General features: G+C 44.4%; 1 protein-coding gene across 1 annotated transcript in view; it reads right to left on the bottom strand.

The window, feature by feature from the left end:
- Positions 1-13,853, bottom strand: part of MYO15A (myosin XVA) — a 143,790-nt gene that overhangs the window by 125,552 nt on the left and 4,385 nt on the right. The window contains 6 exon segments of the mRNA XM_043997758.1: positions 495-585; positions 1,647-1,721; positions 4,714-4,823; positions 5,836-5,899; positions 10,510-10,592; positions 12,357-12,572. Coding sequence (XP_043853693.1) covers positions 495-585; positions 1,647-1,721; positions 4,714-4,823; positions 5,836-5,899; positions 10,510-10,592; positions 12,357-12,572 — 639 coding nt within the window.

Below are 13,853 nucleotides of genomic sequence, written 5' to 3'. Positions count from 1 at the left end.
AGAGGCAGCAACAGCCCTTATTGTATTAAAAGGTTGTATAATTTGCATTCCTAACCCTTATCTCTTACATTTATTTTTATAAATAAATTCTGCTTTGATTATTTAATTAAAAGGCTTCTTAATTGTTTGCTTATCAATTTGAGAGCAGCTTGGAGAAATTTTGTAAATGGCCCATATTAAATTAATAGCAGTCAGATAGCCAGCCAGTCAAAAGCCCTCAGATTAGTCCTTCAGTTAGATTAGTCCCCCCAAATTAGCCCTGGTAAATTAAAATATTTCCATACTTGAATGGCAACTGCGGCAGGACTTACAGCCCAATAATAATTTTTCTAAACTTATAATTTTTCATACAGATATAATTTTTCATATAAGTACAGTTCTATAATTTTTCAGATTAAGATTAGCTAGTTAATAATTTTTTTTTTTACACCAGTAAGCCATGATCGCTGGGATGCGACCAAGGCAGACTGGAAGAAGAGAGACAATGACCTTACCTGCTGCATGATGTCCCGCTTCTGGTTCATGGTGGCCAGGTAGCGGAGGATCAGCTTTGTGGCCTCAGTCTTTCCTGAACCACTTTCCCCACTAAATCAAAGAGAGAGAAAGGAAGCCCAAGTGGAGAGGGGGATCAGAGTGTCAGGGATGCAAGCTGGCTCATTCCTAATGAAGAGGAAGAACAAAACTGACTCCATCTTGGAGCAACCTTAACAATAGAGAACCTACATGACAAGTATGTTCTTATGAAATGATGACACCAACAATAGAGTGCTGGGCCTGGAGTTGAGAGGACCTGAATTCAAATCTGGTCTCTGACACTTATTAATTATGTGACCCTGGGTGAGTCACTTAACCTCTTTGCCTCAGTTTTCTCATCTGTAAAATGGCAATTATAACACCACCTTTCTCCCTGGTCTTTTTTGAGGATCAGATGAAATAAAAATTGTAAAGCATTTAAGCACTATTTAAGTGTTAGCTATTATTATTATTATTAATCTATAAAACAAGGATAACCATAGCACTTATGTCCCAGAGTTGTTGTGAAGATAAGATAATGATTATAAAGGACCTGGCCCATAGTAGGTGCTATATAAATCTTAGCTATTATCATCATTATTGTTAGCTATTAACAATACTGCAGCCTGAGAATGTAAACTTAGAAACCACAAAAAGTCATCACACACTTGACCCACTGTTGTTTTACTCCATTTCCCCCCTTAAACCTATAAAAATGTAAAGTTGTATCATGCATAATTGGAGCCGTGCTCAAAGCAAAATGACTGCTTTTTTCTTGTTCAAACAAGTAAAATCTGTTGTCTTATGTGACTTCGACTGGGTCTGGTGGGTTTTTTTTAGGTATTATATTTCTTTCCCAGGAACCCTAGTTTTGGAACCATGCAACCCCAGACAAAGGCACAATCTGTGGAGGAAGAAAAGGATGAGGATCAGAGGAAATGGGAAGAGGGGTCCCTTTTGACAGACAGAGGAATCGAGTGACATGTCCAAGGTCACATGGCAATTTGAGAACTAAAACTCAGAAACCTATAATCTTTATAAACTAGACAAATGAGAGGCCACTCTGGAAGCTCAGAAGTAGGGGCTGGGCTTGTTGGGCACCCCACCATATCTCCTCTCCACTTTCCTCTCACCTGATGATGATACATTGGTTGTGTTTAGCATCCAGCATTTTGGTGTAAGCAAGGTTCGCAGTTGCAAAGAGGTGCCTGCAAAGGACAAAACATTTTCACTTTATCCTTCCAGGAGGAATAGATTCTGACAAATTCCCAGGGTAAGGATGGTGCATGACAGGATGTGGGCAAGAGTAGGGAAAGCAAGGGGAAGGGAGTGTGGGACAAAAGGACAAGGGGGAAAGGAGACCCTGGTGCCCTCCACTTCCATGAATTGGAACCATCTCAGGAATATGGATTTCCTCTACCTATGAAGCTTCTTGGTTTTGTTTTTTTGCAAAGCAATGAGGGGTTACACATCTAGTAAGTGTCAAGTGTCTGAGGCCGGATTTGAACTCAGGTCCTCCTGAATCCAGGGTCAGTGCTTTATCCACTGCGTTACCTAGCTGCCCCCACCCCCACCCCCCAAGAAGCTTCTTAGGAAGAAATATCACCATCTTTCAATTAGGGTCAAAACTAAACTATCTCAGGAATATGGAGGCTTCTCCTCTGCCTAAGGAGCTTCCTGGAAGGAAATATCACCACCTTTCAATCAGGATCATGAGCATATGATTTGGAGAAGGGGAAGGATATCTGTCCTCTTAGCTGCTTCAAATTGGGCTATAAAGGACCAGATCACAGGATCTAGATGCTCAGACCACAGTTCTTCCCTCCTTCCCAAAACTGACTGATTATCATCTAGGTTAGGGTGACTTCTTGTTGTTATTTGTCCTTCATTCTTTCTTTCTTTCTTTTTTTTTTGCAGGGCAATGAGGGGTTAAGTGACTTTCCCAGGGTCACACAGCTAGTAACTGTCAAGTGTCTGAGGCCATATTTGAACTCAGGTCCTTATCAATTCAGGGCCCGTGCTTTATCCACTGCGCCACCTAGCTGCCCCCTGTCCTTCATTCTTTCTTTCTTCTTTTTTTTTTTGCAGGGCAATGAGGGGTTAAGTGACTTTCCCAGGGTCACACAGCTAGTAAGTGTTAAGTGTCTGAGGTCAGATTTGAACTCAGGTCCTCCTGAATCCAGGACCGGTGCTCTATCCGCTGCGCCACCTAGCTGCCCCCCTGTCCTTCATTCTTGAAGAGGACCATGACATTGGGAGATGATGTCATGACTTGCAGTGAATTATATTTAAGTGAGGCAAGGTCACCAACCTCACTCTATCCTCCAGAGCCATCTGGGTCCAGAGGCAAGATATACAACAGCATGACTGGAGATGGCCTTGGATGTTTGAAACAATGAGGGTTAAGTAAATTGCCCAGGGTCACATAGCTAGTAAGTGTCAAGAGCTGAGGCACAGTGGATAGAGCACAGGCCCTGGAGTCAGGAGAGTGTGAGTTCAAATCCAGGGTGACTTACTTGGGGCCAAAGGGACAGTTTAGAAGTCTTTTCTCATGTCAAACCAAATTTTCTGACTCTAATTTTAGTCCATTTCCTCTCATTTCTAGGACTTTCGTGTGACCCGGTCAGCCAGAGAGTTGACAGCAATGATCAGATCTACTATGCACTCAGCACAACACAATGAGGAGCCCTCATCCCTGCCCTTAAGGAGACAGCAACTGAGTCAGTGACTTTGCTCCTACCAGCACCTGCACAGAGGCCCCCAAAACTTTAAGAAGCAGAGGGGCGGGGTCAGTGGCTTCAGGGGCTTGGGCAAGCCCTTTAAACTCAGCTGCACTTGCAGTTTCTTCATCCCACAGTTCTGCTTCCAAGGCTCCCCCCCACCCCGCCCTGCCCTGCCCTGGCCACTTGGCCTATATTTAAATGACCACACTTGACCTGATGCCCATTCCTGGCTTTCTTCCTTTCTCCTTGGCTCTCTGTCTTGGCATCATCTTCCCCTTTCAGGTGCAGCGTTAGGCTTTACAACACCTATGTCCTATCAGACTTTTCTTTCTCTACTGTCCCTTCCTCTGCCTCCCCAAACAGCCCTGACAGAGAAGAGCTTGAGTCAGAGGAGCTGAGTTCAAATTTTACCTCTCACACATCTTTATGGCCTAAATTTCATTATCTCTAAAATGAGAAGGTCTGAACTAAATGGGCTCTCAGGTCCTTTCCAGCTACAATGACCCCAGAATCCTTTGAATAGCTTGACAATTGAATTCCTGTTTTGGTTGCTCTCTGACTGCAAACTGGTATCATTTGCGACAGCCTAAGGGATCGTTGATGAGAAAAGCCTGATGTATTAACTTAGTTAGTGTGTAATTAGGCTGAGAAGTGTCAGAGCCAGGATTAGCTGTATTCTCGGCACCACTGATATTTTCCTAGACCAATGAATGTGAATATAGATGCTTTGAATTCAGTCACTTTGCTAACCCTAACAGGGAATTTTTAAGCTGGGATCCATGAACTTGGCTTTTAAAATATATTTCTTATATTTAAATTTAAAAGATAGTTAAATAATATGAATTATAAATAAACATAATTGTAAATAAAATATATTTAGTCTATTTTTAAATATTTATATCATGATAACTGTATTTCAATATAATTCAATATATTTTATATTATATTTATATATTTTATTATTATATATTTATATATTTTCAATATAATTCAATATATTTTATAAATAAGTAGCTAGGTGGCATCATGCATAGAGTAGCAGTCCTGGAGTCAGAAAGATTCGAATTCAAATGTAGTCTCAAATGAGCTGTGTGACCCTGGTCAAATCACTTAACCTCTGTCTGCCTCAGTTTCCTCAACTGTAAAATGGGGATGATGACAGCACCAACCCCTCAGGGTTGTTGTGAGGAACAGCGTTCTGCACAGTGCCTGGCATACAATAGGTGCTATATAAATGCTTATTCCCTTCCCTAATCCTGTGGATTTTGTTTTATGCATTTAAAAACATGATTCAGAGCAGGGGTCCATCGCCTTCACTGGACTGCCAAAGGAGTCTGTGACACAAAAAGGGTTAATAACTCCTGCCCTGAACCCTTGCTAAAGGCCAAGCAAGCAGAACTGTAGATAGTTGGAAAAAGGAAGCCCAAGTGACCAGCCTCAGCCTCCCCCCAGCATCCGAGGGGCAGGAGACACTCACGGTGGATTCTCCCCCAGGGCTCGTCCTTTGTACTGTAACACCTGCTCCATCCCATAGATGTTAAACATTCGGTAAGGGTTCACTGCCACAAGGATGCTGCCGATGTAGGTCTGCAACAAAGAGAGGCTGGCCTAGAGTAACTGTGATACTGTGGAAAGTACCGGAATAGGTGTCTGGGGACCTGGATTGGTACTGTTAGGCCTGGCTATGCTTTATTAGGCCTGACATATTTTGTCATGTAATTGATACAGAACATTACCAAAGGCTGTGCAGAATTTCCCCAGTTAGGGCCTGTGAAGCCTGAAGTGAGAGTCGAGGGAAAGGGGAAAATAGGGAAGAGAAAAAGGGGTAGGGGAGGAAAGAAGGAATGGGGAAGGAGAAAGAGAAAGGAGGGAAGAAAAGAAGATTAAGGGAAGAAGAAAGGATAAGGGAGGAAGTAGGAGGAAGGGTAGAAAAGGAGAAAATAGGAGGGAGAGGGAGGGAGGAATAGGGAGAAAGGGGAAAGGAGGAAGAAGGAAGAAGGGAGGGAGAAAGGTTAGGGAAGAAAAGGGAAGAAGAGAGAAAGAAAAAGTAAGGAGAAATTGGAGACAAGGGGGAAGGAGGAAAAGGAGGAAAGGGGAAAGAGAAAGATAGGAGGGGGAGGATAAGGAGGAAAGGGGAAGGAGGAAGAGAGAAAAGGGAGGAAGAAGGAAGAAAGGGAAAGAGGAAGAGGAGAGAATGGAAGAGGAAAGAGTAAGGAGGAATTGGGGGGAAGGAAAAGAGAAAGGAGAGGAAGGGAAAAAGGGGAAAGTTTGGTGGAGAGAGGAGGGGAAGAGGAAGGAGGAAGGGAGAAAGAAGAAAGAAGGGGGAAAACAGGAGGGATGAAGAAAGGGTAAGGAAGGAAGGAGGGAGGATGGCAGAAAGGCTAAAAGGGAAAGCAAAAATCTAAAGACGTAAATGATGTGCAATCACTGTGAGAAATTCAAACCATCCTTTCCTCCCACTTCAGTCAGAAAAGGACAAACTCTCCCGCATCTCCCCAGGCTGTTGCTTCTGCCTCAGCTTAGCGTGAGCAAGGAATATCCCATCTTCCTGAAAACACCTTTGGACCTGGAGCTTGAGCAACAAGAACAGGGAACTTACGTAGATGAGGTTTCGTTCAAATCTGGTTTTCAGATTGGACAACACAGCAGACTCTTGCAAGTCCCTGAAAAGTTAAAGGAGAGAGAAACCGTCAGGATGAGGTGACATTAAGTATTAGTTTGGCTTACTGGTTCTGGAACCTAGAGCTCTTTCCCTTTGTGTGCCCTCCCAAAGTGAATAACCGTACCACCACTCATCCGTGTCACCCTCGTGGATCTGCCCACCATTTCCACATTCCCAGTTTCCCAGCTGATCCACACAGCCTTTTTAGAGAGGCAGGGGTTGTTTTATAGATTTGAATACTGAAATTTACAGAACTTAAGTGACTGTGATAACATAAAACTTAGTGTTAGGGCCAAGACTAGGGCTCTGATCTCCTTATTCCCAGCCCCTATGTCCTTTCCATAACGATGATGAATATATATATATATATATATATAATACATAGAGAGGAAGGGAAGAGAAAGGGAGAAAGGAGGAATAAAGAGAAAGAGAGAGAGGTATATATGTTTATTATATATAATTTTGTCAGTGAAATATATATTATATGTTCATCAGTGAAATATACTAGATAACATTTCTATAGCCCTTTAAATTTTGCAAATCTCTTTACACATATTAGCTTATTTTATCCTCACAACAACCTTGTAAAGTTGGGACCATTATTATCTTTATTTTGCAGATGAGGAGACGAAGCTGAATGAAGTCAAGTAACTTGTCTGATCAGAGTCACACACAGCTAGGATCTGAGACAGGATTTGAATTCAGCTCTCCCTGACTCTGAGTCAGAATTCAGAGGCAAGCCTGATTTGGCAGCTAGGCTCCCCAAGGAAGAACCCTCAAGATGGATGGTCCATATTCAAAGCAAGACCATGAACATTTCTAAGGCCCAAAGCTCCGGAGTAAATCAATCCCTGATCCCCAAGGAAACAGGAGGCAGGGGAGAAAGAAGCAGTTGAGAGAATGGCCCAACTAATGCACTTCCTATAGTCTTTGACTGTTTGTCACATGACCTCATTCTGCCCCTCTAACATTCATTACCTTTCTCTGCTTCCAAACACCCTCTGGTCTCCTGACTCTCCTCTGAATTTAATTTTGTGCATTACTGGTTCTGTTTCACGTTGTCCCATCTCATCCCCTGGCCTGAGTGACCTCCTCTCCTCCCTGTCTACCCAAATCACATCAGAACTTCAATGCCAAAAATATATTCGTGTTGTTGTTTGTTCTTTTTCAAAGAGGACCAACGGCATCACGGGGTAATGTCTTGACTTGCACATGTTGCACAGTGTCTTCAGCCTCGCTCTTTCTTCCAGAGTCATTGAAGTCCAGCGGCAGGACAGTGGCGATGGCCCGGGGAGCAGTGGATGAACTTGGCACCTTCACCGGCTGACCAAGCTCCACGCACTCCACATCGCCTTCTTCAGCCGCCTTCATGGCCATTGGAACGAATTGTTCTCATCTGCCCATTCCTCCAAGGCAAGTCTTCACAGGCTTGGAGTAAGACCTCTCCCCCAACTCACCAATGAGTTTGAGTAAAACATTTTACCAAATAACAACTAACATTAATATGAACGTTCATGTTCCAAAGAGAATGGACATCATTGGTAAAGGACTCTCCTCATTGGTGGAGATGAATGCCCTGCCCTGCGTGAAGGGTGAGCGGAGTTGGTGGGAAGTGAGAGAGCTTCGGTTCTTATCTAGTCTCCCTTGTGAGAGAGATGTTATGATTATTCACATTTTACAGATGAGGACAGTGAGGCAAAGAGAAATGCACAGAACTGGGAAGGATCTGAGGAAGGATTTGAACTCAGGACTTCATGTCTCCAAGTCCAGCACTCTATCCACCATGCCGCTTCAAAGCTCTGCTCAACTCTTCCCCTCTCCATGAAGTCTCCCCTGAATACTTAATCTTGTTGATGCTACTCTCTGATGCTACAGTTCCTATCTGTATCACACAATCTCACATTTGATTTCCAAGTGTTTTGTGTGCAGGTGAATTTTGTTTTCCCAACTAGGCTGTGTGTGAATTCCTTGAGGAAAGGGGCTGTGATGTACCCTTCTCTGTCTTCCCCAAGACCCCCAACAGATAGATGGTAGGCATTGAACATATAATTTATAGTTGATCGGAAGTCAATTAATCAACAAGCATTAATTAAATGCCTCATATGAGTTGGACACTGTGCTGAATAGTAGGGATGCAAAAGTGAAACTCTTCAAGGAGTAGTAGATTTGGGTGGAAAATTCTGTTTTGGACATGTTGAGTATGAGATGCCTATGGGACATCCAGTCTGAAATGTCTAACATGCATGTCCAACATGATGCGGGACTGGGGCTCAGGACTTGGAATGGATATATAGATCTGGATATATAGACCTCCAAAGAGAAGATAATTACATCTATGGGGAAGTGAATGGCTCATCAAGATAAACAATGTATAGAGAAAAGAAGGGCCCAGAGCAGTGTCTTGGGGATATAGCCGAAGTTAAGGGCATGACATAGATGAAAATCCAGCACTGGAAACTGAGAAGGAATGATGATTGAGGTAGGGAGAGAAACCAGAGAGGAGAGAATGGTCAACAGGGTCCAGTTCTGCAGTGGTTAGAATTGTGAGGATTGAGAAGAGGCATTGAAATTGGACAATTAAGAGATCACCGGTGATTTTGGAGAGAGCAGTTCCAGAAAGCGGATTGCAGAGGGTTTAGAAGAGACTGAGAGGGGCAGCTAGGTAGCTCAGTGGATAAAGCACCGGCCCTGGACTCAGGAGGACCTGAGTTCAAATCCGGCCTCAGACACTTGACACTTAGTAGCTGTGTGACCCTGGGCAAGTCACTTAACCCCCATTGCCCCGCCCCCCCCCCAAAAAAAAGGAGAGACGGAGAAAAGGGGAGGCACCAAGACTTTTCCCAGGAGTTTGAGAAAAGGAGGCAAGCTGTAAGAGGAACACCAGTGGAGATCGCAGGATCTAGTGAAGATTTTTAAAGAAGGACCAATTACATCACTTCTCTGAACTTCAGTTTACTCATATGTAATACCTCATAAGCATTGCTATGAGAAAAGTGCTTGGCAAACTTTAGTAGCTCTTCCTCATCATGGTTTCAATATATCACAGGTTGGCAAAAGGAATTCATAAGAATTTGGGGGGAGTTTCATGGAAGCTGCAGATGATATTCAAAGGCCAGCAGATGACACAGAAAATGTTTAGAGGGGGCAGCTAGGTGGTGCAGTGGATAAAGCACTGGCCCTGGATTCAGGAGGACCTGAGTTCAAATCCAGCCTCAGACACTTGACACCTACTAGCTGTGTGACCCTAGACAAGTCGCTTAACCCTCATTGCCCCATAAAAACCAAAAATAAAAAATAATAAATGATAAAAATAAATACATAAAAGAAAAAATGTTTAGAAAGTCCTAAATGCATAAAGTATATGTATAGTATTGTATAATACGAACACATTTCATCTTTTAATACTAGAATAATTCAAAACTCTTCTCTGGTACGAAGGGAAGGCTCAAAAATTTTACATGGATTTTCTAGATCTCAGGGGCACTGTGCTCCTAAACCCCATGATGTGGAAGGGATAACCATTGTGTGGAACCGTCACGTGGCATGAATAATATTATTATTATTTTGCAAAGTGGAAGGTTGTCATGCAAATAGGAGACGGATGACTAATGATGATGACTGATTAGTTAGCCCTTAATCCCAGATGGCTGAAGGGCTTGTCATATAGAAGAGAAAGTAGACTTGTTCTGTGTGGTTCCCAGAGCACAGAAATAAGACCAAAGAATGAAAAGTTTTAGAGGAATATCATTTTCAGTTTAATTTAGTGAAGAAAATTCTGACAATTGGTGCCATGCCAAACACACTGAAATGGCCTGCTTTATGAGGCACCGAAGGGGTTTAAGCAGCAGCTATCAAAGGTCTTGTAGAAGGAATTCATCCTTCATATATGGGTTGGACTGGGTGAATCATAGAAGTATAGAATGTTAAATTACATTAGAAATCATCTATTTCAACCCCTCATTTTACAGATGAGGAAACTGAGGTCCAGAGAAGGTAAGTGATCTGCCCAAGATCCCTCAAGGTATTTGGGGCAATCAGAATTAGAACCCAGGTCTTTTGATTCTCAAGTTCAGCTCTTTCTATTACAACATGCTGCATCCATAATGACCTCGAAAGTCCTTTCTAACTCTGGGATTCTAAGATTCTGTGATGTTGCTTGCACCCAGACTATGTAGGCAAAGGACCCTCTTCCCACTCCAGCTTCCTAGGCAGCGGACAGAACTGGAACTAGGGGTAGGCAAAGTAGGTAGCTGGTCAGAGCACATCATCTTTGGGGGCACAACATGGTATATCTTTTTAGGGTCCATTTTGTAGTAATAATAACAACTCAGTCTTTGGTTTTATAAAGTACTTTCCTTATAAACAATATTGGTGAGGTCAGAAATGTAAGCAGATGAGAAAACAGGCCTCAGAAAATATACTCTCCAAGGAGCCTAGGTGTTTATTTTGTAAGGCAAATTGCATGTGTTACAGTGAAGCTTCCTAGGGAGAAGAACATGCAAGGGGAAGGATTTTCAAACCTCGAAACCTAGGGTGGTCAGCCCACCTGAGGAGAATTAATAGTCAGAAACACCTCCATCTCCCTCCCCTCTCCCCATCAAAGGCTCTCACTCCAGCTGTGTCATGTCTTCCACACCATCTTCCTCTTGCTGTACCCGGTATCTCATAGATGGCAGGTTGCGGATGGAGTGCATCTGTGTGGGAGAACAGAAGAGGAGAGCTGGGTTAAGCTGTGGGGTGTGAGAAGGAGGATAACAATGAGAAGAGGGAGTTAAGAGTCACGGGAATGGCTAGAGTTACATCTGTTCTCCTCAGAGCTCAAACCACTGAAAGCATAGGTTTCTGGGGACAGAGTTAGAGTGGTGGTCAGATCTGGCTTCCCGTTTCAGAGAAGGGAAAGTTAAGGCATGGAATAAGGGAAAATTGTACTAAAATTACCAAAAGAGGAGGCAGCTAGGTGGCTCAGTGGATAAAGCACCAGCTCTGGATTTAGGAGGACCCGAGTTGAAATCCAGCCTCAGATGCTTGACACTAGCTGTGTGACCCTGGGCAAGTCACTGAACCCTCATTGCCCCGTCAAAAAAAATTATATAATTATATATATATATGTAAATTTTATATATATATATATATATATATATATATATATATATATATATATATATATATATATATATATGTAAAATTACTAAAAGAGGCCTGAAACAGGAACAGGGTCTCCTGGTTCCCAGTGCCAGCATCCTTCACCCTCGACAACCCCTGGGGTGGTAGTGGAGGAGGGCAGTGATGCTGACCCTGTTGGGTGTGAATTGTAAATGGGATGTTGAACAGGGAAACAGGTTTCACCAGCTCCCTCTGCTGGCTGAGTTTGTGTGTGAGTGGGAGAGATGGAAACAGGAGGAGAGAGAGGGTTTGAAGGAGAGGAGGCCTGGATGAATGAAGGGGAGAGCAGAATATCCTGGAGAGAGTTTGATGGGAGAAGATAGAGGGGCCGAGTGTAGGGGAACCTCAAAAAAGGAGGCTGAGAAACATTGCAAAGCAATTCAGAGCATAGACTAGCAGGAAAGGACTGGAATAGATGGATTGAGGAGATGTCTCTGAGGAAGCCCTCCTCATTCTCATGATGGGGAGACAGAGAAAGGGGTCAGATCTCCCAGCCTTCCACAGTGCTTGAAAAACTTTTGAAACACACACACACATACCCCTACCTCACACTACCATACATATTTACGCATTGCATATACATACATAGATATATGTATCATATACATATAATGATCATGAGTACAAGAAACACATTTGCAAACTCCCCCTACACAGAGATCCATTCCCATGTGTACGAGATGACCAAAGACATATATGTGCACATAGAGCCCGAATATGCAACATCAGTATGCACATCACTTCCTCGACAATCCTCATATTTCCTTCATGTGACCTTGGCACACATGCAATATAAACATATACTCCGTCAGTTCATTCCCTAGCACACATGTGTACACAATCATTGCTTACAGACCCCCACTCGTGCCTTGCCCATACATGGATACCACTGTTACCCACCCACTCACCTACAACCAAACCAGGGGGAACAGACCAACCCTAGAGCTCTTGGTCCTTTGCAGAGAGGGTGCCCAATCTGGTGGGCCCCCTGTCTGACTATATCTATCCTTAAGGTCATGGGAGTGGGAACTTTCTCTATAGAACAGTTTTCTTAGACCCTGGGAGCAAGGGGGAGGAGCTATTCCCAGATATCTCCCCAGTAGAGGGTGTCAGTGCCTTTCTGACCACGGGCTGGGGAGTGGGTGGAACAACATGAATTTCCTTCCCATCCTCCGTTCTCTAAGGTTGCTCTTGATAAGTAGGGCACTGAGAAGAGAAAACTCAAAAGGCCTTGGCCACATGCCAGGGAGAACCTTCTCAGCTGCTGTTGCCACCTAAATAATTCAGCCACTCACGTATTCCAAGGTGATCAGTGCCACCGTGGCCGGCTCTGCCACGCATCCTTGGCCCCGGGGCCCTGGGCGGTTGGCACACCTCTCTAGAAGAGCTGCATCGAACACAGAGCGCAGGACCCCGTGACGGGCAGGTGGCCGCCCTTTGCTGATTGTAGCCTGGCCGCCATTGCAAGGGAGCCCTTCCCGGAACCCACTGCTCCCGAACATCCGAAGCCCCTGAGCCAGGCACCCGTCTGTGGGAAGGGAGGCAGCTGATTGGGACAGAAATAAGCTGCCTGCTGCCTCCGCCCTCCCCCCCTCTTATGGCAGAGGAAGGAATCAGCCCCCAGGGGAGGGGCTCTGGTGACCATGCCCTCCCCCTGCGTCTAGTTCTTGCTGCCAAGAGCTGTCTGCCTCGCTGCTTATTTCCCAGGCCAGGCCAGGACCACTGGCATCCTTAGTCCTGGCCTCACCAGCAAGAGTGGCCAAGACCACGATGCTCCTAGAACATGATCCTCAAGCTTGGGGGCCAGGGGGAGGGGCAAGCACACTGCTTCTGAGAAGATCCTGTGGCTACCCCTGGGGCACCCAGAAAGGATGCCTATGAAGATTGTCCGAAGGGGCAGCCAAGCTAAGGAAAAGACCTCGTTGCAGACCCAGGACCATTCCCAGGATACACAGAGCTTCTGGGCAATTTCTAGGAGCTCAGGCTATCTCCTGTCACAGAGCTAGGTGGTGCCCTGGCTAGAGCACTGGTCCTAGAATCAGGAAAAATCTGAGTTCAAATCTGTACTCTGATACTTAGCTGTGTGACCTTGGGCAAGTCACTTGACTTCTGTCTGCCCTCCATTTCCTCAACTATAAAATGAGGACAATAATAAGACCTACCTCCCCGGTGTTGTTTATGAGGATCAAATGAGGATAGTATTTATTTGTAAAGCATTCTCCCAAATGCTTATAACTTACAACAATGCTAGCATACAAAGAGGTACAAGTTTCTCAGCCTAGAATGCTTTCTTTTGTTTCCTCTTTGCCCATCCAAATCTTCCCCTTCCTTCATGCTCAGGTGAAATCCCACCTTCTCCATGAAGCCCTCTCTGACCACTCAGCCCTCACTGTTCTCCCTGTCCCCTCAATCTGTATGGCACATAGCACAGGATCTTCTTACTAACACTCCCCTGAATCATACACTGTTCCTTTCATTTTGGTGTGGCTGAATGATGCCATCTGAAGACAATCACCCTCTCTTCTTCACTGTCATACCCAGCACAGGGCAGAACATATAACAATAGCAGTGACTCACATATGTGTGTGTGTGTGTGTGTGTGTGTGTGTGTATGCCAGGCAATGAGGGTTAAGTGACTTGCCCAGGTTCACACAGCTAGTAAGTGTCAAGTGTCTGAGGCTGGATTTGAACTCAGGTCCTCTTGAATCCAGGGCCGGTGCTTTATCCACTGTGGACCCTAGCTTGCCCCCCCCCCTTTCAGATTTTACAAAGCACCTCTCTTCACCATCACT

This window comes from Dromiciops gliroides, chromosome 1 (assembly GCF_019393635.1).
Source record: "Dromiciops gliroides isolate mDroGli1 chromosome 1, mDroGli1.pri, whole genome shotgun sequence".
Taxonomy (NCBI): domain Eukaryota; kingdom Metazoa; phylum Chordata; class Mammalia; order Microbiotheria; family Microbiotheriidae; genus Dromiciops; species Dromiciops gliroides.
Note: the sequence above shows the minus strand (reverse complement) of the source record. Positions and strands in the feature narration are given on the sequence as shown.